At 37.5% G+C, this 26957-nt stretch overlaps 1 protein-coding gene across 1 annotated transcript in view; it reads left to right on the top strand.

The window, feature by feature from the left end:
- The window catches only part of TENM3 (teneurin transmembrane protein 3), a 1412274-nt gene that overhangs the window by 1034719 nt on the left and 350598 nt on the right, over positions 1-26957 (top strand). Inside the window, exon 11 of the mRNA XM_042468494.1 lies at positions 11199-11477. Coding sequence (XP_042324428.1) covers positions 11199-11477 — 279 coding nt within the window. The remainder of the gene's footprint in view (positions 1-11198; positions 11478-26957) is intronic.

Genomic DNA, 26957 nt, shown 5'->3' with positions numbered 1-26957 from the left:
AGAATTTTCTAGGGTCTTTGGCATCATTTTTCTTTGCATCATCCTTTACATCCTTTGTTACATGCCCCTAAGTTTTACCCTCAATTTATCCATGGGTCATATCAAAATCCATAATTTTGGCCTCAAAACCTGCCATTGACTTATATATGAGGGCGATTTATAGTTGAGTATATACGGTATATTCTATCTGTTTATTTGTTGGTATCTTATTTATTATAATTACTTTAATGACCTTGGGTTGTGACTGTTCATAGCTTTTAGCAATAAAGATTCTACTACTACTATAGAGCTTTTGGATCTCTGGCATAATAACTACTGATGGTGGTGGATTACTTTGCTTTGGAAGAGCATTCTTCCTCCTACAGGTTTTATCTAGGTGGTTTTACACTTCAGCGGTCTAGACTGCTGGAATGTATGGGATGCAAGATAGCTTGAAAGGAAAATATATAAAACTAAACTCATTTTTCAGAATACTCTTGCCACTTAAATAAGTGACTCTAGACTCTCATTAGGATTGATGTGGCATTACCCTCAGGGGTACTTTGATCAGAAGGAAAAGCGGTATACAAATAAAAGTTTTATTATTATTTATTACTTCAACATATTCCCATTGTGTCCCTGATCTATCAGTAATACTGCTCTGATCACCGAGAAGGCATATATAAGCATTGCAAGTCCCAATAAAGTAATACCATTCCCCAGGATGGTTTCCAGATAATCCAGATTATATGTAGGTCAGCCACAAGCAACTTGATCAGAATAGAACAGACTGTCAGAAATGTTTTTGACAAATCTGTAGTCATTATATTAAGCATTAAAGAATGTGACTGCATTGTCTCATCAAAATGAGATCCATTTTATGAATAATTGCTTTAAATCATTACAACAGTTTATAGTTTCATTAATGTTAATCTGAAAATGGTTACTCGCAGAGAATTTGTGAGGTGCCCCACAGCATAAGATCTCAGAGTGGCATAATATTAAAACAATACTACAGTATAACAGAATTCAGACAACAGAGCAGTGTAAAATACAAAGACAGCATTGTTACTGTTTAGAGTGTTGGGTTGCCAGTGCAAATAAGGAAAATATTTGTTGGCATGACAAAGATGTCAGAATGGGTACGAGGCATATTCCACTGATGAGCAGATTCCAAATAAGGGTTACCATGGCTTAGAATTCCATTCTGTAGACACTGTTTGCCAACTCTCATACCCCAAAAGGGATTCAAGCAAGATCATACATTTTAGGACGGGCTACTTCACATAGGTTTTACACACACACACACTGACCACTAGCAAATGCCCTTGGAACAGTTTAAAAACACAAAGGTTGTGTAGATTATATCAACACTGGAATACTTTGCAGGACAGGCAAATCGTCTTCATGTGGTGGAGCACTAGAAGTTGCAAATTTATGGCTGCTTTCTCCATCCTGGCAGAGTCCTTGACATTTTAGAGAGCTGTCTGTAATCTACACAGCCCTCCAGAACTGCGGATGACTCAAGATCTAGGAATTATATAGCTGCCCCTTTTGAGCCAATGCACCTCAAGAAGTAAGTGATAGAGTCAACTGTGTCTGGAACGTTTATACCACTACCAGTGACCAGCTCTGTGAGTTGCCAGCTTCCTGTCGTCCTGTGATAGATCTTAATAACCATATTCTGTGAGACAGCCAAAACCGTCCAGGAAAATTGTCGGTGTTACAACAGCCAATGCTTCCTGCTCCACTTCACTTTCTTTCCACCTACATTTGAGCACTGAGTTAATATTCTCAGCTCTCCTTTCCCATCTCTCTTGTTTGTTCGACACAGTCTTCCTCTTCACTGTGCATTTTTGCTGGTTTCTTTGAAAACCATGGAATTTGCCCTCTGTGCTTCCACCCCCTACCCCAAGGTAAATGGGTGGTTTTCATTTTGATTAAAATAATTTTGTTTGGGGTTTGTTTTGTTTTGATTTGATTTTGATTTTTTTAGTAGAGGGAGCAGTTTTTCAATGAAGAGATTAAAAAACTTTATGTTAAAACACTCAGAAGAATAAATTGATTATTTGTTCCCCCCCCCCCCCAATCTAGAAGTACAAGGAAAAAATTGCACTGTTAAGCAGACAGTGGAGGACATCCTGTTAGTGACATGCATACACATAAGTGTGCTTATATGCACATATATTCATTTTTAAATAGGGTACAGAGCACTTGCCCTTATGCTAAGCTGTTGTGACTCCTAGGGCCACATAGGTGTTTTAAAAAAAAAAAGTCTGTGCTCTAAAAAGTTGCCCAGCATCCTAGAGGAGTGTGAGAGCATATCTGCCACGTTTGTGCCGCCCTCCCATGCCATTTTAGTTCTAACAGAGGCCCTTTTAAAAAACAAGAAGTGAATGGGAAGTGATTTCTCTGTCATTTCTGTTTGTAAATAAAGCTTTTCCTGGACCTAAAATGAAACATGGAAAAAATAACTCCATGCTCATAGAAAGCATGTTAGGGCAGAAATGGGGTTTCTGTGCAAGGAATGGGAGAAAGAAGCAGTTTGTCACAGTCTCCTCAGGGACTTACATTGCCCCTTGCCTGTTGACAGTTGTCCACCCTTGCTCTGAACTATCTAGCTTAAACTTAAAACATTAATGTGAATTTTAATGCTTAATTAATATTAATCCAGATTTATTACATTTTAAATATTAGCTATGCAACATGATGATTGATTTGGAGAACAAAATGATTAACTTTATTCAGATGCTATAAATGTCAGCTGTAGCATGAAAAGATTTAAGTGGTCATAGGTTTTTTTTCCTTTCAAACTTTAAAAGTCTGTATGTAAACACCTAAGCAAATCTTTCTTATCGTCCTAACATATCAGATATTGTCTGTCTTATTTTAAATTTTTTGCGTAATGATTTATAGTGTAATTTTAACTATTTTACTTTAAAGCAACCCTGTTGATTTGTAGTGCAACTGACATTCACATAAGAGAACTGGGTTTGCAGATTTATTATTTCCTCTGTGTCTGTGGAGTTCACAATAAATAACCAATTATAATTATAGTAATACTAATACAACAAAATCATGAACAGTAGCAATAATAATATAACAAATTTGAGAAGTTTCTTACTCATTTAAATGTCAGCCACAAAATGCCAGGCAAATGGAAGTGCTTTACTATGTGAAAGATACTACTGATAGGGCAGCCTTCCTCAGGAAGTTGTGAGACACTCACCAACACTTTCTCTCCACTTATGGTCCTTTCAAGATCATATGATACTTTTCCAATATTTTTAGGTTCACCTGGTAAATTTCACTGTTTGTGATAGGATGTAGCCAGAAAGGGAGACTCCCTTTCTGGCTACATCCTATCACAAACAGTGTAATAGGATGCATGCTTTTTTTCTTGAAAGAAAGTGCAGATTTGGAATAAAGCTCTTACTCAACCCAGCATTTAAAGCACATTGATTATTAAATGCAACTGCTACATTAGTCTTGAAAGGCATTAAAAAAAACCCAGTGTATGGAAACGTGTAAGCCACAAATGAAAGAATCTAATTCTAAACCTAAAAACAGAAAATAATCCTTTTCACCTGACACAGCCAATGAAATTAATTCCTATCCATCATTGTAATCAAGTTTACCTAATGTTATAACCAAAGAAAGTAAGTCTTAATGTGACAGCTGTCTTCAAAGTCTTGAGTTGTAAATCCTGCCAATCTCTGGCGTGGTCCAGACCGATGCTTTACGCCAGCCTGGCCATGTACTAGGGTTCAGCAGGGGCAGAGTGACTGCATGCTCTGGAACCCTAGTACGTGGCGGCAGCTTAATGACGGCACCCTGTATACATGGGCGCCACCATTGTTACGTAAACACCACGCAGTGTCTGCACATTGCCATGTGGCACTTACAAAATGGGTGCGCCAATGGCGCACTTGTTACACCACCCCTGCAGTTTTAAAAGAACCCGCTTTTCATGTGTTCTTTTTCCACCATAGGGAAGCCACGTGGTTTGGTGGCTGCAGCTTCCTTCCGGAGGAAAAACAGGCACTGGCAGGCTGCTGTTTTTCAGCGGTCTGTACTGCACCATTATTACCTTAGTCCTGTCAGGATAGTTTCTGTTGGCTTTTTAACTCTTGTGTTTTGCCACAATCAGAGACAAGCCCCAAAGTCAAGCATCTGCTTCGTATTCCTTGTTGGGATAGATCTCCCTTTATTTGGGATTGTTCATAGTGCCTTCGATGTAGGACTATTGCTATATAGAGGACTCCTCTGTCATGTCTATGTATTATACTGATAGATACGCAACACAAGGATTTCTGGAGAAGACAGCCCTTCTCTTACCATGCCTATCACAGTCTTATAGTGATCGGTATCATATGTGGTACTGTCAGCCTCAACAGACCGGCACTAAACACCACAGTCTCTAAACTGCCAGCTTAATTGACGATGTCGGGACCTGCCCTTATACTGACAATCTTCATGTCTGCTGCATCACTTTCAGTACTGAGTGGGATTCCACTGTTACCAATGGTATGAATCACCTGAGCCATGCTACCTACTTTGAGCACTCCTTCAGCAATGGTTGTTAAAACAGCATCTTTTGTACTGTATCAGCAGCTATCTGTGGAAGAGTCTAAAGACTATGATACTGATACTTCTCCAGATTCTCCTTTGCTTCTTCACCTGTCTTCCCATCTGAGACCATGGAGGATGCTGGGCCGTTGTTGATTCCTAAGGACATTAAGCTATTCACTGATATGGTACTGAAATTCCACCAAAGGAGGAAGGAAGCTGTTTGCAATTGGGGAAGGGCATGCAAGATTAAGTTGAGGAGCAGCTAATTTACATGATTCATAAGCAAAAAACACAAAGCACCTCCCAGAGACCTCTAGTAGCTTACAACAGAGCAAATCAGTTAGGTTATGCAGCTTTATAGAATAGAAGGTTTTCATGCAGGATACATTTTCCTTGCTACAAACTAGCTGCAGCAGCTGGAAAAATGTAGCAATAGCAATATCTAGTATATTTCTATTCCACTTACCAGTGCACTTAAGCATGCCCTTAGCAGTTTACAATGTGTAAGCCAATTGCCCCCAACAAGCTGGGTACTCATTTTAGTGAATTTGGAAGGATGCTAGGCTGAATCGACCCTGAGCCCCTGGCTGGTATTGAACTCACAACCTTGAGATTTGTGAGTGAGTGGTTGCAGAACAGGCATGTAACCACTGTGCCACCAGGTCTCAAAACATAGTCCGTATTATTCCTTATTTTGTGGCCATTCACACCAGAAGCTGCTTGGGTATGTGTGATAACAGTTTCTTTGATATTTAATCAGCTGTTAAATGAGGTGGCTTGGTGAACTCACTAGAATCTGGTCTGAACAGAATTGAGAAATGACGTCTTGTTGATATTTCTCAGACAATATGATATTGCCTGAGGTCCCCACAGTCCTTAGTCCTATGACAGTTTTATTAATTGACTAGAAAATGTAGGAGACATTGCACTGGGATTAGAATCACTTGTTAATGTTGCCTATTTTGGGGGGGGGGAGGACAGAATAAGTCTACTCAATTCAATTACAACATGGAAGAATATCAAATAATAACCACAACATCATCTTACAACCATGTATAAAATCCCTAAAGAAAAAAAAGTAGATTTAAGGCTGATTATCACATGATTGCAAGACTGGTCTATGTATATTAGGGTAGAGGAGCTCAGTGGACAACTAACATGGTAATTGACTCCTAAAGCTGGAACACTGTTGGTGTACAGTGCGTATGTAAGAGCAGTTGCACTTTTTCCATGATTGTGCAGCCACCACCTCACCATCACCACCACCACAGAGTATTGTAAAATAGCTGAGACCTGACAACTTCTCTGCCCCTGCTGACCTTTCCATCCTATGCTCACTACTTCCATGCTTGTCAATATTTTTTGCTCCTTTCCTTTCCTTTCTTTTTTCTTTTTAGTCTTGTGCCAGCACAATAATTGTGCTGGTGGAGCCAACACGATCCCGGCCTGAATTTTCCCATGAAAGGCAGTGACGATGTACACTCTCAATGAGAGAAGTGTTTTTAAAATGTGGATGCAGCATTTTTAAAATTTAATCTTGACACAAAATTATATTTGTGGCTTTGCAACTGACACTGTGTTCAGCAGTTGGCAGACTTCCCTAGCTTGTTTTCTTTATTTCTAAAATGGGAGTTGTTCCTGTGGAATGAATATACCTGAGAGTCTTAATCAGCTAATGTTTGCAAAGTATTATGAGCTGATCAGTTTGATGGTGTTACCTGTGTAAGTGCTGAACATTATTACCAGCTAGATAAGAAGGTGATAGTGGACTGGCGCTTGGAAACTTTGCTTCTTTCCTATTTTAATGTCATTTGCCTCAGATGCTGCTGCAAATAACCACACATAACAACAAGTTTGGAAGAAAGGCCACAGCTTTATTAGCAAGCAATTGGTAAGGGTTGGCACCAAGCATGAGGTCAGGATCTGCAAAATCAAACAACCCCACGTTTGTCTGATTATCCAAAAACCTGGCACCCACCAGGCGCTTGGGATGACCCTAGGGGCTAAGGAACATGCGTTCACATATTCAATAAGCCCCTAGTCACCGGGAGGCGCTCCCACGTTATGGCCCCCGCAATGGCCATACGCCTGCCCTATTCGCCCTCGGGTACCTATTGACTCCCAACCAGAGCTCCATAGCCCTGGTACCACACTGTGCAGATCCTGGCCTATGCTGCCGCCCCAAGTTGTGACAAAACCCCCAAAAAACACTGGTGGGTGGGTGGGTGGGGGAAGCTGCTCCTGTCTTCCTCCCTTCCTAGCTTGGCTCTGCACCGTGCGAAGCCAAGCGCCGACTGGGGGACGGGGCCTGCATCACGGCCTTATGTAGGTGTAAGCCCCACCCCCCACAACGTGTGCTGCGGAACTCCTCCTCCAAGGCAGCCCAACCAATGGGCTGCCCTGGAGGACCGGAAGCTCCGCACCACTGAGCCCGACTCCCAGACCGTCGTGCCCCTTCCACCCCGCACACCAATAGGGAGCCGGGGCAAGCCCCAGTGCATACTGGGGCTTGTAGTTTTTGCTGCCTCTAGCGGCAAAATGGTCTGCCCGGCTAGCGGGCGACTGTTTTTTTTTAGGCAATACATTGTACATTTGGAAATGCCACACATTTAATTACTTTCAAGGTACTGTGCAAAATTAGACAAATGTTTAATAAATCTATTGACCATACTCTATTTACACTGAAGTTATTTAGATATTTTTCTTACTTGTTTTATTTTTGGAAACTGAGATTTGTTTAAAATGTATTTGATGAAAATAGATGAATGAGCATCTAGCACAGAAATAATCTTTTGGTTGGGGAGAGCAATTCATTTTGCCATAAAGTTAATTTCAGTTCATTTTGCAAAAATAGCCCTTTGCACAGCTTTAGAGAAAGCCTTTTTACACAAGACAATGACATAAAGTGAAGGAGGAATCCCATCTAGTGGGTCAAAAGTCTGTTAGTCTTAACAGTAGCTGCAAAAAAAGCAAACATTTTTCTTTCTCACCTCCTACCTAAGGAGGCAGGGAGAACTGAAGCAATAAGAGAAGGAAGTGAAGAATATTCACATTGTTTCTTGTTCTGGATGAGAACAGGGTGTCTTATTTTGTCAAAAAATTGGAAACTGCTGTGAGATTTTTTTTTTCACTCTTGTCTGAATGCAAAAAGACCAGTCCTTTTTTTCCCTGCGGACAGCAGCAAGCTTTAAGAAAAGAAAAAAAAGAAAAGAAAAAAGAAACAAGAAACAAGAGCTTTTATGCAATTTGTGTAGAAAAACACTGAATTTCACACAAAAAAAAAGTCTTTGCAGTGGTTCTTAAATGGTGGGGCAGGACTGCTGAGATATGTGAGAGTTGTTCATGTTGGGCTCTGGAGGCTCTGATCCCTCCTCCTCTTCCCAAACTTTTTAATGTGTGAAATTGACATATGCACTGAGTTGAATATTGAATTTATTTGAATAAAACTGTTCTAATTCGAATGACGTTATTTCCTTATAAAATGTTAAGAAATGTATATACATGAATTTATAAATGAAAATACACACATTAAATAAACAAAATATTTTTATTCATATACTATGTCAAGTGGGAGAGGTGCGATGTCTGCAAGCAGATTAAAGGGGGGTCTCTAAGGTTAAAGTTTGAGTATCACTGTCCTAACAGTTTATCTAAAAGACCTGAAATGCAAAAAACACAATAATCTCACTCAGTGGGGAGGAGAAAATTGACATGTTTTGGTATGTAAGAATGAAACAAGGAAAGATTTATGTCCTAAAGCAAGAATACACTCCTCATCACTGTGTCAATAAAGGAAATGTCACCTGAGAAATGTGGAAGAGGGAAAGAACTGTGCTTGCTCTTCCCTGACTAAGTACTCTCTGTAGCATACTTGATTCTTTGGTCAGATCCATAGACTGGGGAACCATGATGTTAACATCTATTTATATTCAACCACTAAATATACTATGATTCCAGTTGACAGTATAGAGACTAAATGGGACAAGCTATCCCAACTTCACTTTCTAGTTTCATATTATCTTGGAAGCAAGTATACCCATATAAAGTTGTAGAACAAGAATGGTATAGGAAGAGGTCTCCATCCCCCAACTGTTCACAACTTTCACCTACTAAATCTGGACTCATGTCTAAATCCAGTCGCTACTTCCAGCTAGAGTAAATTTACTGAATCAATTACTGAATGGTAAATCAACCCTTATGTCAGTTCTGTTCATTCAGTAAGTCTGTTCTAGTTAAGACTAACAAATAGATTTAAAACTCAGACATTCTAGAATTCTCCAAGAATTCAGTGCTATTTTTAAAAATGTCCTAGTACTTCACTGTGGTCCAAAACACACTGCAGAAATAATCCAGTCTGAAACAGCTTTAACTGTCCTGGCTCAATGTTAAGGAATCCTGGGAATTGTAGTTTATTTTGGCACCAGAGCTCTCTGACAGAGAAGACTAAACGTCTCACAAAACTACAGTTTCCAGAATTGAGCCAGGGCAGTTAAAGCAGTCTCAAATGGGATTATTTCTGCAATGTGTGTTGGACCTATGAGAACCAGTGTGGTGTTGCGGTTTGAGCGTTGGACTATGACTCTAGAGAACAGGGTTTGAATCTCTGCTCACCCATGAAATCCACTGGGTAACCCTAGACAAGTCACACTATTTCAGAAGGGTGACCACTGAAGAAATTTGTCCAGAAAACCCTGTAATGGGTTCACTTTAGGATCTCCATAAGTCTGAAGTGACTTGAAGGTGCACAACAACAAACTTCAGTATGCTTGTACAAACCCCTCAATCTTTGTCACTCCAAAAGGGTTGTGCTTGAAAGCTCTGCCTTCTAGACAAACCATACTTTTTCTTGTTTGAATGTAAATTGTCATACAGAGATTAGGCTGTGCTAATATGGACACATTTTCATATCCACTGTACTTGGATATATTCTCAACCAAATGCTATTATAATTTTAAATTGTTTTAAATTCAGGAGTTATTTCACAATTGCTGAATGGCACCAAAGATGTGCAAATGTTCAGTGAGTGTCCTGATAATTTTTGACTTCAGCCTTAAAGCAAACTTCAGTACATAGTATGGTTCCTGTTTAAACAGTTGATTGTTTACTAATTCCTCTTCAACCACATTCACAGAGTTTACTCTTCAGTGTACTAATTTGCAGCTGTGACAATTGCCTCCCCATCTTCCATGCATTTTTGTTCTGTTACTTATTTCACAACTCACTGATAAGAACTATTTGATTTTGTAGTTAATTGCAGTAACTGTTTCTAATTATTGTTGAGTGCTGCAGTCAAAATCCATTTACTATTCTGACTGGAATAAAACTGATTGTAGCAACTGATATGACCACAGCAATAAGGTAATTAACTGATATACTTGAAAGCTGACAAAGTCTGGGACAGAAGGCCCTTTTACATTGTGCATTCAGTTCTTCACACTTTTTTTTAATGTACTTGATTTTATACTTTTGGAGATTTACACACTTATCTAAGCTTCCAATTACAACCTGTCCAGGAGGATCATTCAAATGCATACTAGCACAAAACTTTTCTTTGAGAAGGGGAGGGAGCTACTAAAATTACTTATAATTCACTTTCTCACTATAATTTACAAAACTAAAAAACAACAACACAAACATGCAGTACAAAGGAAGTATAAAAATTAAAAGTAGACAAAGCAACAGTCATATTAAAAGCCCAAAATAAAAAAATGACAGAATAACATACAATATTTGAAATATATTAAAATAAGAAAATATTCAGCTTGACCCATAGTTTCTACAGTAAGATGACACTCCTAGGATTTGTAGTCCAGCGTGAAATTGAAATATCCTGGTGGTGTGTATAGATCACAAATGTGTGAGTACCTGGGAAATAAAGCAAGCTGAACATACAGCCATTACTAAACAATAACTTTTAAGTGCTCTAATTCAAATACTCTTCAGTATCTCAAGGAATTTTATTTATTCACATATAAATGTGTCTCTTTTTAAGTGGTTCCAAAACAGAATGCAGGCATCCTTACACTATCATATGAAAATTAAAATGTAAAAATATGTCTGATTTTTATTTGACTTGACAGTGCCCATGAACCAAATACTGAAAGTCTAAAAACAGCAATGCAATTATCAGTTGCTAGTATCTTTAATGTTTTTTTTCTTAGGAAAAGTAATGTATTGTACTTTTAGGCATTCGACAAAAGCAGGAAGATTTAATAAAGATCAAGCAAACCCTTATTCTAATTTGACAAATGTTTTATTCTTGAGGGAAGCAAAATTTTCTTATAATGACAGATGACATCTGGATGGGGAAAATATCCTGTTGTTTACGACTTTAGCCACAAGAGAGAAGGATAATCCTGACACATACTAGTTATTGCTTTCACACTTTCATAATGTAAAAAAATAAATAATGGCTGTCAGTTACAGTTAATCCTATATGCTGAACTATTTCTTCTTTATTTAGATGTGCTTCTCTTTTTCATGTGTTAGAAAACTCCTGATGTGCTTAAGTAGTTCACAAAGAATGAGTAAGATGCACATATCTAGGAAAATATATGTAGTTAACATGCGTTTCTTTTAATGTTTTTTTAAAAAATAGATAAGTGCATAGATTCTTATGTTTTGTCATTTTTTTCTTCCCTAATTAGGACAGAATTTTACCCTAAGGCAGTTAGGAGTTTGTGAACCAGCAACTCGAAGAGGACTGGCATTTTGTGCTGAAATGGGGCTCCCCCACAGAGGTTACTCTATCAGTGCAGGGTCAGATGCTGATACTGAAAACGAAGGAGTGATGTCTCCAGAGCATGCCATGAGACTTTGGGGCAGAGGGGTCAAATCAGGCCGCAGTTCCTGTCTCTCAAGCCGTTCCAACTCAGCCCTCACTTTAACTGATACTGAGCATGAAAACAAGTCAGACAGTGAGAATGGTAAGTCTTTCTGTGTGTGAGTCTAAAAAATGTTTTAATTTTTGTAATTTATGCAGCTCTTAGCCTTTTAATAAGAAATTGTTGAGTGAACAACTTAAATAATGCCAGTTTTCCAGAAATGTGACTTTTCCAGGAAGACAATATTGGTCAGTGAAGTGACCCAATCTGACTCTACAGCATTTTGTCAACCAGTTTGGAAATAGCACAGGATTTTTAAAAACTTGTGTATGACTTGATCCACAATTCTCCACAGAAGAACAAAGAAGGAAAGTGCTGAAGTTTATTCCCACTTGCATTCTAACTCCTTTAAGAAATATAAAAGAATTTTTTGAATCTGAAAATGGATGAGGGAGTTCACAGACCAGTTTATAAAGAAAGCTCAAGTGATTGAAGATCAAATTTGGTCCAGCTTTAAACTTGCTATTTGATGATAGCAATTGAAATTATTGTGAAGTAGGAAGTGTGCCATTTGTGCCATGGATCATTATGCAGTTAAACGCCACAAACATATCAAGAAAACACTTCTGTGCATTTAAAAATAGCAAGGACTAGAAAGGTTACTTTGTGACTACATTTGCAGAATCTCCAGCCATAATGCTGGCTTGGGATTCTGGGAATTGTAGTACAAAAAGTAACTTCTCTAACCTCTGGGATATAGTTTATTTATACAAGTTTACCCTAGTTAATTCTTAAGTCAGTTTAATTATGGATTAGATAATGTGCTGCCTGCAGATATCATGTAGCCTCTAATGTTGCACATTCCTTGTTTTCTTCAAGAGGCTCCCTATTTTAGTGGCAGTGGGCATGTTTTGAACAAAGACAGTACTGTATAGATTATACTAGATGGACCAACTACCTCAACTTCATGAGTCAGCTTCATACATTTTATATGTTAATAGGACTCGTGCAAGGTAACTTCCATAACAAATTGAACCCCAATATATGTTTGAAACACTTTTCCCTAGAAAAAAGTGATTTCTTTGTGTGTATTGTGAGAAACGAAGCTCTCTTTTAGATTTCTTTGGAAAAGGTCATTAACAGAACATCATCCATTGATCTGACTGTAAAATTTTACTTACTCCTGAAAGAATAAGTAAGGACTGCCAACATTTAAAGCAACCATTCTACCCTATCTTTAAAAGCAGTGGAAACATGCAGAAATTAAGCTTATAAAGCTTTTCCAAAGATGGAGATAGAGCAGTGGAAAAACTTAGGTTCCAACATTTATTTTGAAAGGTTTCTTCTTAAAAGTTAAGGAACAGTGGGGGAATACAGAAGGAAGGCACTATGCCACCCGTCTTTGCCCCTCGTCGGCATTGCACCAAAAGCATGGTGTGGCACTGATGCACTTCCTAAAAAAAGCTGCCTAGAGCGGCTTCTTTTTAGGAGTGCCATAATGGCACTCACGTGCCATGACAATGACGCTTCCGGTGAGTGCCATTTGGGCGCACAGATGCCCGTGCGTCATTGTCACATGCTTTGTGTGGGTGCTGCTAGTAGGGTATATGGATGCTTTGCACCAGTCAGTACTGGGCCAGAGTCACTAACAAAAGTGAGAAGTTAATTTCAAATCATCTAATTCAATGGAAAAAAGAATTTTTAATGTGCAAGGATGTAACTATTGAAAGAGGCTAAAATATAATTTGGGAAAAGACTCAGACTGTACAAAGGAGATTTGTAGCTCAGTAATACCTCATATAGTAATTGTTGTGAGGCAAGCTGAAGATTTCACTTCATAAGTACAGTAACACAAAGTAGTACAGTATGGTTGCATCTGATTTTGGACAGGGCTTGGAGAGAAGTACCACTACATGGCAACAAAATGAGAACTCACTTTTTCTGGGCTTGGTTGTCCCAAATGTGATCCTTTGTTCTTTTGCTTATAAATTAAAGCATAGTGTGATGGTCTTAGATTGAGGAGTAAAGAGGCAAATCAAGAGTTTTGCAAAATTCTGCTTTCTCAGCCTACAGAGGGCTAATTTGCTTCTGTATTTATTTATATATTTAAAGATGCACCTGTGTAATGGCATCTGCCACATTTATGGGAATTGTATGCACATTTTGATCGCCTGCAACAAATGTGTAAATTATATGCAGCCTCAAAATCAGTACATCCTGTCCCTTGGAGTTATCTTGTTGAATATCATAGATTACATAGCAAATTTTAAGGAATTGTTTTGACAAATGAGCTAGGAACAAAAGAGATGATGCCCTAAAATGTAAGATTAAGAATAATTTGTTTGGATGGCACACTGCCAGCTCAACTGGATGATGACTAGGGCAGACATGTTAAAATCTTCATATCTTATGCTTGAAAACAGGTTTTGGAACTGGAACAGAGAGAAGTTTTCATGGTGACTTTTAAGAGCTCATTTTCATGGAAGGAAGCATTTATGTAAATCAATTTTCATATGAAAAACAAAAAAGTAACTTGAAAGTGTTTTCTCAGAGATGGTAAGGTTTGACGTTCTGTTGTGAAGTGGTAAAACCAACATGTGCCACATCAAAAACAAACGTGTGCACTTACTGTGGCAACAAACACTGATTTTGTGCATTACAGTGTCCCCTGATATCCAGAAAAGCAGCCTCTTTTTATAAGAATGGATGATTTTTAGTTTGATTTTGTCAAAATCTTCTCTCTTAAATAACTTGTACTGACACAGATAAGAATAAAAATAAAATAAATAAATCCCTGTATATAATTTCTTGTCATCTGAAACAAACTCACTGGTAAAACAGATTATTTGAAGGCAGGGCACGGAAGAATTCATTGTTATAAAAGTTGAGAAGACAGCTGGAAAATGTCATTAGGAACAATTGAGGCTTCTGTCCTTATACAAACAATAAGGAATTGTTATGGGGCAAATGGCAAATAGAGGAAAGGTTGAATTCTCTCTCTCTAGACTTTGCATTCCCCCAATTAATATTACGTCTAGTTTAGCTGTCCAGGACTGAGATAAGACATTTATGAAAATGTGTGCCTTATGATACACCTTTCCATTTGACAAAGTTTGAAACAGTCAGGTGCTTATTTCAATTTTTCTTTATTTATAGACTTTAATAAGCAGTGACATCAGCAGTATCAGAAAATTTATGTAGACCCTTTAGTAAGGGGACAGTTTAACAACCAAAAATAGGTACCCCTCCCCTCAAAACCCAACCATTGGTTTGTCTAAACCTGGGCATTTTTCAAACACTACTCATCTTAACTGTATTATTATTATTATTATTATTATTATTAACCTTTATTTATGAAGCGCTGTAAATTTACACAGCGCTGTACATACAATCTTTTTAGTTAGACGGTTGTATATTTGTGCTTACATAAGTGCAGTATTAGATTTGAAAATCATGCAAGAATTTGAATAAATTAATGAAGCAAAATGAATGAAGCACTTGTCAAATTTTGTAGCAGATTGTCTCATGTTTCTGATATTAACTTTAAAAAATGAGTTTAGCAACTTAATAATATTTATATTTATTGATTAGCAAGCAAAAAGACCTGACTGTGAATATGTTAGTGACAAGTAAAATTTTGCTACATTCATCTGGGTGAAATGTATAAAAATTTGGACAAATCATATGTCTCAGTTTGGAAATATAAAGCAGATTGTTATATAGATTTATGTTATCTAAAACTGCACTGCAGTTATTGCATAGGCTTAGTAAGAGGAATAATAACAGATTTATGTGGTAATACATGCCTTATGAACAAAGCAACACATAAAAAAGCTTCTGTTTATAAAGTCTTGTAAAGTCTACGCCTGCCTAGTCCACTTTTCCTTCTTGTTCTCTGTCTAGCTGGAAGATTTTCAGCGGTGTTGGATTGCAGTAGCATCTGCAGTAAGGCTAAAACTTGGGAAGAAATAGATTCTTCTTTAACAGATCTTAACATAGCTATGTGTCCCTGCCCACAGTAGGCAAGATAAACAGCACCTAGCATCACAATCCCTTCTTGAATGTGTCTGAACAGCAAAACAGAGAGAAAAGGCAAAAACATATAAGCCTGCCTCATAAGCTATTTCCAGAATGTTAGATATCTATAGGTTTGGTCACCAAAATGGAAATCATAAGAAAAGAAAGGCTGATGAAAGAAAAAAAATTATCTCTGGATGCATTTTTGAAGAAACTTTTGTGGACTTTTTGGACGGTTCAAAATGTTTTTCTTTGCTTACCTGACCTGGTTGTTTGATTTCACACATGCATATTGTTAGTTCTGGACAATATGCTTGCTGATTGGGAACCTTTTATCACAATTATATCTGTTTTATTTTTGCCTCTTGTACCAAATTTTCTGTGAACGAAGGAATCCCCAAGAATGCATCTGTTTCCTTAACTGAAGCATACCTATACAAAGTCAGACATGCTAAGCACATTCCGATTACAGTATAAAGTCTAAATATAGTAAAGTTTAATAGGTGATTTTGATGTAAATTAAGACTGGTAAAATTTTCAAATGTCAAGGGGAAGAAAAAAGTGAAGACTCTCTATTTCAGGTTGGTTTAAAAGTAATTTCCCCACATCTATATGCAAAATCTGGTTGCATATATTATAAAATATTTTATTCTTATGCAGGCTGGTTACTTACCGGTATTTATTTATTAAGTTTAATGTGCACTGCTCCATCAAGCTTGCCAGTGCTTGAAATAAGTTGGGATGCCTTTGCAGGATTAAATCCAGAGTTTATTTCTACTGGTGGGACTAAATTTGAGGGTGTTTATACTTCTGAGCTGAAGATTTTCCTGCCAGTAAAAAAGAGTGAGAAGCAATAATTGTCCTAGCACCATGTTCAACACTCTCCTAATGTTTCCCAACCCCCTGAAGTAGGTTTTCAAGGAACGTAGAACACTAACTGCAGTTGGAGTTAGAATAAAAGAAATTCACCTTGAACACTGGAAGCTGACGATGGGATTCCTCTACAGGAAAGATATTCTTCTGTTCATGGGATGCAAATTCTGATCCATCACACAGTTGTTAAGATTCTTGTATACATCCTGAGAAAGGAGCTCCCATCTGAAAGGACTCATGTACTGTTTGTACTCATAGCCATAGAGCCACAAATTAATTCCTGCAATTTTAGTCATCCGTCCCATACAGATAGATTTGGGTTTAAAAAATAGTTTGGGAATCTTGTTATTATTCCTATGTTTCAAGATGATAGACATCTAATATAGTCATTCATATTGGCCAATGAGGTTCACCAAAAGACAGATTAACACAGTTTTGTCTGGAACCCCTAAGGGTTTTCTTTTGCTTACAGAGGCATTGCACCCTTCTCTCTATATGTAAAATAATCCACAATTACTTTTTCTGTTCTATTTATTTCAGTGTCTTTATAAGAAACACAAGAAGTGCACCATTTTGAGCCAGGCAGCACTAATACAAATATATCTATCATGCATCCATGATAAGCTGCTTTCTGCAGTGCTTTCTCATTTTATTTTATTAATCAATAACAACTTGACCTATTATCCCGCTTTGTATCACAGAAGTGTGCTTCCTATTAACAGAATTCTTCCCCAGTCACCCAGCTATTATTACAATCAATATCCTTCTCCAGGGAATCTTCCACAAGCATTTGTCCTACACATCAGGATCTTTGTTGCTGTAAGCCGTATTTTTCTGATTCACTTGTACTATTACTCCTGTGCTTAAAGTAAGTTGCACAAAGTACTGATATTCCTGAGTAATGTTCTAGTGAAAGAATTTTATTTATGAGTAAGCAACTTCATCATTTAGCGCCATTATTCCCTAGCAGTGATAAAAGGCTTATGACTGTGTAGGAAAGATTTTATGTAGCATATAACTGTATCTCTGCCTTAAAGAGTCAATTTCAAATATGTTGAAATGCAGTCTCTGTAAATCAGCTTGATACTTATTAAAATGCAAGCTGCAGAAATCTTTGGCATGAAGAGTATTTGTATGCACAGCCAAAATTATGTGGTACCAGTTGTGCTGTTGCAATAATATCAAGTACAAGCTAACTGTAGAAAGGCTATGAATCTTAAAGATTTCGCTTTTATGAAAAGAGAACTTTTTAAAAATAAGAATCATTCCTACTTGGTTTGACTGAATTTTAAATTTTAAATTCAGTCATTCTACTTGCATATGCAGCATTGTACAGTTGTTAATAATTTGTCTTAATAAATTGCCTTTCCTCTGGTGTGTTTGTCTTTGCATCTAGCTAAAGATAATACTAAACAGCAACTCACCAAAGAGGTGCTGTATTATTCAGATAGCCATCCTGTTAGGACATAATGAAAGAAATGTATACAACAGAACTAGTAATTTGAAGACATTCTTTTTAATTTTAAGGTAACATACCTTTCTCTAAATTAGTAATTCCATAGTACTTCATATTATTATTAACCTTTATTTATGAAGCGCTGTAAATTTACACAGCGCTGTACATACAATCTTTTAGTTAGACGATTCCCTGTTATTGGAATACGTAGCAGGGTTAATTGTAAATTAATACTAATAAATTGGTGTATATAAAAGTCTGGAATCCTGCTGGTTAGACAACAAGAGTAGACTCATTGAACTGATTGTTGAACCCCATTTTGGGAGAAAGGCAGGATATCCAATAAATAAATAAATAAACGTTGAATGATCTGTTTTAGTGGGGAGTAACAACAGGATTTAGATCCATATGTTCTCCTTGAAAACTTTTAATTTAAGAATTTATTTAAGCAGTTAGCAGGTGCTCATTTTACTGCCTTAGGATACTGATGAATCAATAGGCCCTTTAAAAATTAGTGGTTTTTTTCCTTTAAAAACATGTTTTTAATTATAGTTCTAAGAGCAAAATATAATTCATTTTATACTAAGTTGTTCAAACCTGCAGTAGTCTTTTGGATTTACATAATCTTAAAGGTCTGTAGCTTGCAAAATAAAAGAATGACTTGCTTGAAAGATCATTGACAATTTTATTTATTTTGCTGTTCTGTTTATTTATTTTGCTTACACCTATAGTTTCAGAATATTACATGGACATCTTATTTTTGTTCCAGGAATTACATTGGAATCATGCTGGTAGTTTTTCCAGGCTCTTCAAAAAGCATATGGAAGCTAAGTAAGAGCTGGTAAAATATGATAATGTGAAGTCAAAGGAATAAGAAATGAATAATAAAGCCTGAGAATGTACGCTGGATATTGGGAACAAATTCAGGATGGAAGCCCTGCTCAGAGAATAGAGTGCAGGAGGAAATTGGGGAGGGGAAAGTGGAAAAGGAAGAACAGCCAGCCATTTCTTGGCAGCAATGTAAATGCTAAATGCTAAATACTCTTAGTAATGGATAAGGAAACAATCCTATAACATGAAAGTAGTAGTGGTACAAGTACAAGTAGCAGGTATGGAACTCCATAATACAGACATCAACAACTATGTAAATCTTGGTTTGAAGATGAAAATTCATATGCTAGTTACAAAACTGACAAGGACTAAAACATTACTGTACAGGGAGTAGCCACTGAAGTACCGGTAAACATACATAGGCTTGGTTCGGCCACCTAGTTAAGTGAATATGGACTATGTGTGATAGAAGAATAAATATATATCCCAGTCACAACCTTATCTGTAACTGTGATGTGGATATTCTATACCAAAGCATAAAATCTTGATCCCAACAGTCTCTTCTACATATTCACACTTTGAAGCAGTAAGATGATATGAATTTGGCAACTTCATTTCTGTTGCATTATTTGATGTGCTTGATGGAATAGAAAGGTGAGCATCTGTTCATCCACCATGTAGAGACTATCACTCCCTGGGTAAGTGGTGCAAGTGGACCTTAGGTTATTGCAGATTACTTAGTTAAAGGATGTGGAAAGGGATTGCACAGTGTGTTTTCATTTCTTGCTGGGTTTTGTTTTTTAAGGCTGAATTCACTATGTCATCTTTTTATGAGTGCTTCGTGCTTTAGATGCAGTTTTTATACATTAATTCAAATAAAATTCTCTGTGTAACATCCAAACCAGCTTGGAATTGAATCTATTACTTATTTATGAGGCCTTTTGTAATGTCAGTGTTATTTCTGGAATGCATATGTGTGGATACTATTTTATATTTAGGCTTTGTACAATGTGCTGCAAGATGACAAAATGCCAAAGGTAATCTTCTGGCATTTACTGATTCAAAATCAAACTGCTGCCTTGCAGAAAACAGCAAAGACACTAATTGAATTGCTTATAAACACTTTTTTTACATCAAAAATCATTTGAGATTGAAATATATGTATAACACATTTTACGCAAGTTGATAGTTACAGTGAATTCTTAAAAATGCTTTAACTGGAAAAAATATTGAATGTTACAGATTGAGGAAAATATAAGCTGTGTGTCTATGGGTTTGGAAGTAACTTTAATACGAGCATTTACATTTAGATTCATTACTAAAGAAGTCATAAAATACTTCCAGAGAACTTTTTGCCAATTTTTGCATTTTAAAGAATATGCTTCATATCCATTGCTACTCAGTTTCACTAATCAAAAATATGTGACCAAAAAAATCTTAACAGAATCTTGTATTTCTTTCTAAATTATAAATATTCTCTAATTTTTGAAATTGCATTGAGAGCAAACCATGCTGTGCACATATCAGAACCGATGATGTGTGCTGTTTTGATTTTGAATGGGTTTTGATGTCCTTGAAAAATCACAGTGGTAGCAGCAAAATTGTTTTAATTAATGATTCAGAGAACAACAAATCTGCTGATTCAGGCTTTATGATGTAATTATCACTGGGACAGAAAGGAAGCAAATCTGGCAGGAGTGTTAAACGTTGCTTTGTTGATAAATAGTTCAACACTTGGGTAATGTTTCATGGGGTATATTTTCTATAAAAATGTTTTCATTTGCTAATAGAATTATACCTGACTTACCACACTCTTTTTCATACATAATGTAATGACAGAAAGCATTTATTGTATGATCGTGAGTGGGCTAGAGCCATCTGCCAATTATTATGAAGCAGCCATTTTAAATTACTTAAAGTGAGATTAAATAGCTTGAAGCATTTAGTATTGTCCATTCTTTCTTATGCAACACAGCATAAGTGCAAAATCCTGCACTGGTAGCATGCTGGACTAGATGATCCCTGGGATACCTTCCGACTCTGTGATTCTATGGTTCTGTGAAACATAGTCTTTTAGGAATACGCAATAAGCTTTTATTCCTAATTAAACATTGCAGTTGTACTTTATTCATCTAGTCACTAGGACTGTTCAGCCAGAATCTTCCCTGTAACTATCCATGTGGATAAAAAGACCTAACCTCACGCTCATTGGAGTCCAACTGATAGGCTGTTTGATTGCAGCCATATTTACGTAAACAAGAAGATAACATTTCGGTTGTTTCATTATAAAACAAAGATATAAATGGTTTGTAGTTATGAACGCCCATTCCCCAGGAAGTACCTTACACAAACTAAAAGATTGTCCTGTTTTATTGTGTGATTATTATTGGCATTGTGGATTGTCTCAAACTGTGTAGGCATGTTTGCATCTTATACAGTCTGTGTTGTCTGGAATTTACCACTGTTCAACATATAGCTTGCAGTAGGGCAACAGGTAAACAGCACATGAACACATACTTGATCTGGGGTCAGTAACAACTGCTTGTGCTTCGAGGATGTGTTAACAAACACGTTAATCCTGAAATCCTGATCACTTAAATATAGGTTTCCCACTTGTCATCATAGAAGCTCAAGGCTAGTGAAAGCCTAGGTAAAATTGTATTTCATCTGTTTAAAACACTTAAAAATAAAACGGCAGCAAGAATCAAAACAGCAGCAATAATAATAATAATAATATACTATGTATTGATGGGAAAGCTCATTATCTCAGATGTAACTATAAAAGAGTGTAGATGGAAAACTTCTTGACTAGGGCCTGTTACAGACAGCCAAAATAAAGCTGTTTCGAGTCACAGTGGAGGTATGGTATTTCAATGATGCGTGCGTCCTAAGAGTCCTTAAGGACTGGAGCGTGGCTTTGGTGTGGCTTCTGGACTCTTAGGACGCACGCATCATTGAAACACCATACCTCCACTGTGACTCGAAGCAGCTTTATTTTGGCTGTCTGTAACAGGCCTAGGGGAATTTATTCTAATCTTTTTTATGAATGACCAGTAATAAATTAATATGCAAAGGGAGCTATTGGCAACTTTGAGACTAACTGAAAGACAGAAGCTGGTAGCATAAGGTTTTATAGACTTGAGCCTATTTCCTCAGATGCATAGGGTGGAGTGGAGAGTACGGTAATAAATTAAGATTGCAGTGATTGCTAGAACAGAAACAACTGCGGGAAAAAGACCTTTTCAAGGAACAGTACTGTTTCTCAGCTATTAAATAACACATATCTGATGGAAATGGGCTAGAAGAGTGCCAATACCTGTGATTAAGTCATTCATCAAGCTAATCAAATGGAACTTGTTGAATGGGAACCCAACATACCTGCACCATACAGGACAGTACCAAGGTGGATCTAATCAGTATCAGCAGCTGCCACTGCTGAATTTGTGAAGCTTGATATCTGCAGACTGCACTATTTTTCCCTATACCAAGCCAGTGCATTATCAGATAGGAGTATCTTTCCACTTCTGGAACCCATTTTCTCTTGCTTGTGTGAGAATTTTGACACTAAACAGCTTCTGAAACATATGTTCCAAACGGAACCAAGGTCATTCAGGTTATTTGACAAAACATGGGGAAATCCTTATGTATTGTTGTCCTCCATTAACATATTTACTTTGAGGGAATGATGTAATATGTCTACCTTTCTAAGGTACATGTAATCGTATGGAAGTTATAGCAGCCTTGGACTCACACCTAATTGCTGTCTTAGCAAGTAACAATGACATTGTTTGAGATCATGTTTTAGATTCATGAAATATCTGTAAGACTGTACTGTACTATGATTATGTAATTCATAAAAGTAGTTCCATAGGAACCCCCCCCCCATTTAGAAGCACAAATGAAGGAATGATGATATAATCTTTCTATCATATTTAGACTGGTTACTTTAATAATAATGTTTATTGTCTGTTGTTATTCATTCACTTTATTTATATCCTACCTTTCCCCCAGAATTGGGATTCCAGGTGGCTCACAAATAAAATCAAATACAATATAGTTAAAGATAGAAAACTTTATCATATAGGGGTTTATAAATTATGATCAGAACTTTGATTTTTTTGGTCATAACAAACATTGCTTCAAACTAAAAATCTAGTGACAAATTGAGTCTTTAAGAACCTTACACTAAAAAGGGAGTTTATTAAGATAATTGTGATCTAGCCAATCATGTCCTTTTGCTAGGACATTAATGGCAAAAATACAAGCAAACCAATTGATTGATTCACTTCAAATTTGTCCTGAACAGTTGAGGACTTTCTCCAGCAGACTTGGATGGTGGCGGTGGAGGTGATGCATTGCAAAGGTGTGAATCAGAAATGCATTTGTGTAGTGTTGGATTTAGTTGAGAGTAAGGCGGGATACAGACGGGCAGGGGAAGACGTCTTGGAGGTGTATTCTGCTGAATACGGAGCCTCCAGACCGCCCGCCCCGGGGGCATGGCTCAGGTGTATGGGGCTTCCACATGGGGGGCAGTGAAGACGCCTCTCCTGGGGCAGTTTCTGACCCGCAGTTTCCAAACCGCCGCCTCGGAGGACGCTGCAAAGAGAGAGGCAGCTTCCTCACGGGCGGCCAAAAACGGGGCTTTTTTTTCTTTTGCCGGCTGGCGGATGCGCCGCTGCGCAGCTGCGGCGCTCAGCACCAGCGGCAGAAAGCATATGTGCACATTTAAAGCACCCAAGCCCCTTTAAACTTTCCCCCCTGCCCTGGCCAAGAACAAAGGTGGTCTCCTGCCAGCTGGTGATCAGCTGGTGTTGGCATCCTTGTCCGCTTGCACGTTGCCAGTGTCACCAGCATCATGGATACCTCCTCTCCTTTGGTCCCTGCGCTCTTGCTGAATCTGCAATGCAGAGCCACAGCTGTCGCCACTGCCACCGCTGTCCCCCTGCCATCCCCCATCACCTCCTTTGTACATATGTAAATATTTAAAGTTTTAGCGTTTTTTTATTGTTAGGTGAAAATGGCGCAGGAATGTGTGTAGGGGTGCACTTTAAATTCCAAACTTTCCACGATTCTAGCAGCGCATGCGTGCATGCAGGGTTAGGGTTAGGGTTACGAGTCTTAAAATGCGCTGCAGCTGTGCTGCAGCTTCCACACCTGCATGGCAGCTGACGCTGCAATTAAAGCCTGACTGCAAACTGCGCATGTTCCAGGACCCCGACTCATTATGTGACGCAGCAGACACGGAGCTTTTAAATGGGCAACTTAAATTAGCAGCGTTGCAATTCTGGCGTACCGGTGCAGCAGCTTACAGACGGAGATGCGCAGCTGCGCACTATATAGAAAAGAAGTGGGGAAAAGCAGCACCTTTTTAATGCCGCTTCTTCCCGCTTGGGGCGTGCGGGCGGCGTGTTCATGGCGGCATTCAGGTAAGGGCTGTCTGAAGGCTATACCTTCATGATGTCATGAACACACCCCTTTTTGCCCGTCTGTATCCCGCCTCAGTGTTAAAAAATTTAGAACTGTGGCCATATGAGTGACAGTCATTAACTTTTTAATCATATTGAGAAAGGTTATGGTGTTCTGAAACAGCATCACACTGGACAGCTAGCATTTGAATGCAAAAGCCTTCCCAGTGTAGTGTAGTGTTCCATTCATAGCTATTCAGATGTCCAAGGTGTTGTTTCACTTAGACTATTTTTATCATTTTTTTTTTTTACTGGAGAAAGAGAGTTGGATAACTCCAATGTCATTGATCTCCAGTACCAAAATGCCCCTTTTTCGTATGGAAATATGTTTAGCTATTTGGTGATATACATAAAATATTATACCATATGTGTGGATTTAAGGTCAAGCTGTTTTTAACTAATAGTGCTCAAGAAATAAATAAATTTCATATTCTTGTTTGTTATTTTCAAAGTTCTTTGTTCTTTACTGTATCAGAAGCATTGATTTTATGAAATAGCTAATAGGCTTTCCTTTGTACAGAGTTCTTTGCCTGTGATTAACTTTTTACAATTGAATTGTTTTATTCCCTTGTGGGAAATATATAAATGCAATAAAAATTCATTCAAATGGAGCCATGATGTTAAAAATATTAGTGAACTGTGTTTTTACAAATGGTTTATTTCTTTTCTTTTTTCAAACTTTCTGTCAGGTGTTCAGAATGCATATTAGCTTACATTCCCTTATTCTTTGAAACTGTTTAAATAGTGACTATGAATGTCAGAAGACAGTATGGAAGAATGAGGAAAATTGAAGCAGGACAAGAGTGCAGCACAAACCAAATTATCGTAGTAGGTTTCATGGAAAATAGCATACCTTCAATCCTATTTCCACAATGGAGCATTATTTTTTCAAAACCATTAGCAGCATAGAGAAGAATGGTATTACCATTCTTTTCATCCTTTAAAGAAAGAAAAATCCAACCCCATTTCATTCCCATGGTGAGCATTATAGATGATGCATTTAGACAACTAGTTTAAACAATTCCCTGTTTTGGAGGTGCAGTACAGGACTTCAGCTGCTACATATTCAGAATGGGACACAATCCAGTGATGGTTTAGATCTCCCTATCTTGAAATTCCAACATGGAGAATGTAAAAGTTGTAGATGTTTCCATAGGGATCCTGAAATTATATCATTGAGATCAAAGCTCTTGTCACTTGGAGGGGAAGCTCTAATTTATGATATGGCTCCCAGCATACCTTAGGAATGTTCTCTAAACCGTTTAGAACAGTGATTCTTTTGTTTTCAGGGTCCAATACCCTTTTGAGAATCTGATGAATGCTATAGATCTTCTCCCTAGAAAAATGCATTTAAAGCATATTTTGCAAAGATAAAGGAAGGACATTGATGGAAAAAATAAAGCTCATTCATGAACCTCCTGGATATCCATGGGCAACAGAATAAGAGTTGGTGGTTTAGAAGAAAACAAAGATAAAGGAAATTTGCCACAATCTCATACAGGAGCATTAAAAGTATTGAATGAATGCTGTATACCGGAGACCACCAACATCCATACTACAGTTTGGATGCAACCTGAAGTCTCTGTCCGATAGTCATATTGTTGTCCCAAGAAAATTGTGTGTGGGTGGAGACTTTTTTTTTATCCCCACCTGTTATTTATCACTAAATCAATGAAGTGGAAATGAATTAGTATAGACAAAATGGGCATTTCTGTTCCTGTATCTTTGAAAGACAATTAAAGAAATTTTAGAGATACATAAGTAACACAGTAACAGATTAATTCAGTACTTCTGTAAAGCCTTTGGGTTAACACATCAAATATATGTGTACCACAGAAGTCAAATTACATAAGAAAGTAGAGCAGAATTGATTTAAATATATTAATTGCAGCATGTAGCAAAATTCAGGAACATTCCCAAACAGTGAGTCCAATTATGGCCCTTGCATTCATGTTGTGCTTGCATGGTGCAGAGTGTTTTTGTTTATAAAGTAGTGGTCCTGAATCTCAGAACTGGGTGTACTGGTTCATTATAAATTGGGTTATAACCCTCAGGTTCATTACAAATTGGGTTCAGTTTGAGGTTCAGTACCAGCTTTTAACAGATCCATCCTACAGTGAACCTTACCTCAAGGCTTTGCCCCTTCCTTTCTATGACAGTGGCAGGAGAGAGGATTACAGAAAACCTTAGGACTATAAGCTATGTGGAGTATATATGACATTATCCATGGCAGTCAAAAATAAAGAGAAATACATCAGTATAGTAGAATCTATAGCCCTACTGTGTATAGTCATTGCTGTTGCCCCGTACAAATGAATGGGGACAGGAGCCCTTAATATTTCTGCATCCTGCATCTGCATTTTAAGAGAGGCTTTCTTTGTGTTCTGGACAGGGGAAGATTTCATGCAAACAGAAGCTTCTGGAAGACATATTTGAGTCTGGACCATAGCAGATAAAAGAGAGGGTAAAACATCACCTATATCCTATTGTCTTCAGTCTAGTTGTATCTGTTGTTTACATAATAGCAATATACACTAATTATAGTAATTCAATTAATGTCATTTCGTCTTTGGCTCTTAGATATAGATAAATCAATGAAGGGTATGGGGGAAAAACTTGAATAATGGCTCAAATTTCTAGGCAAGGTCCATGGTGGAAAAGAAACCCTTTGATGATTTAGACTCTGTACTTTCAGTAAACAATAAAAATCAACACAGGCAGTGTATGATTAAGAATGTAGGCCCGCTAAATGAATAAAAAATATCATACAGATAGAAACAAGGCATGAGTGATAGGCTTGTTTCACTTCATCTTGGAAAGCCATGATAGGTTGAGAGATTTGGATCCATAATTAATACAAATTTCATATTGGACTAATGCACTTTTGTGTTTATAATTCAATTTATTTAAAGCAATTTGAGTGACCTGGTAATGCAATTA

Source organism: Sceloporus undulatus, chromosome 5 (genome assembly GCF_019175285.1).
Source record: "Sceloporus undulatus isolate JIND9_A2432 ecotype Alabama chromosome 5, SceUnd_v1.1, whole genome shotgun sequence".
Taxonomy (NCBI): domain Eukaryota; kingdom Metazoa; phylum Chordata; class Lepidosauria; order Squamata; family Phrynosomatidae; genus Sceloporus; species Sceloporus undulatus.
The sequence above is the reverse complement of the archived record's forward strand: the minus strand, read 5'-3'. Positions and strand labels throughout refer to the sequence as shown.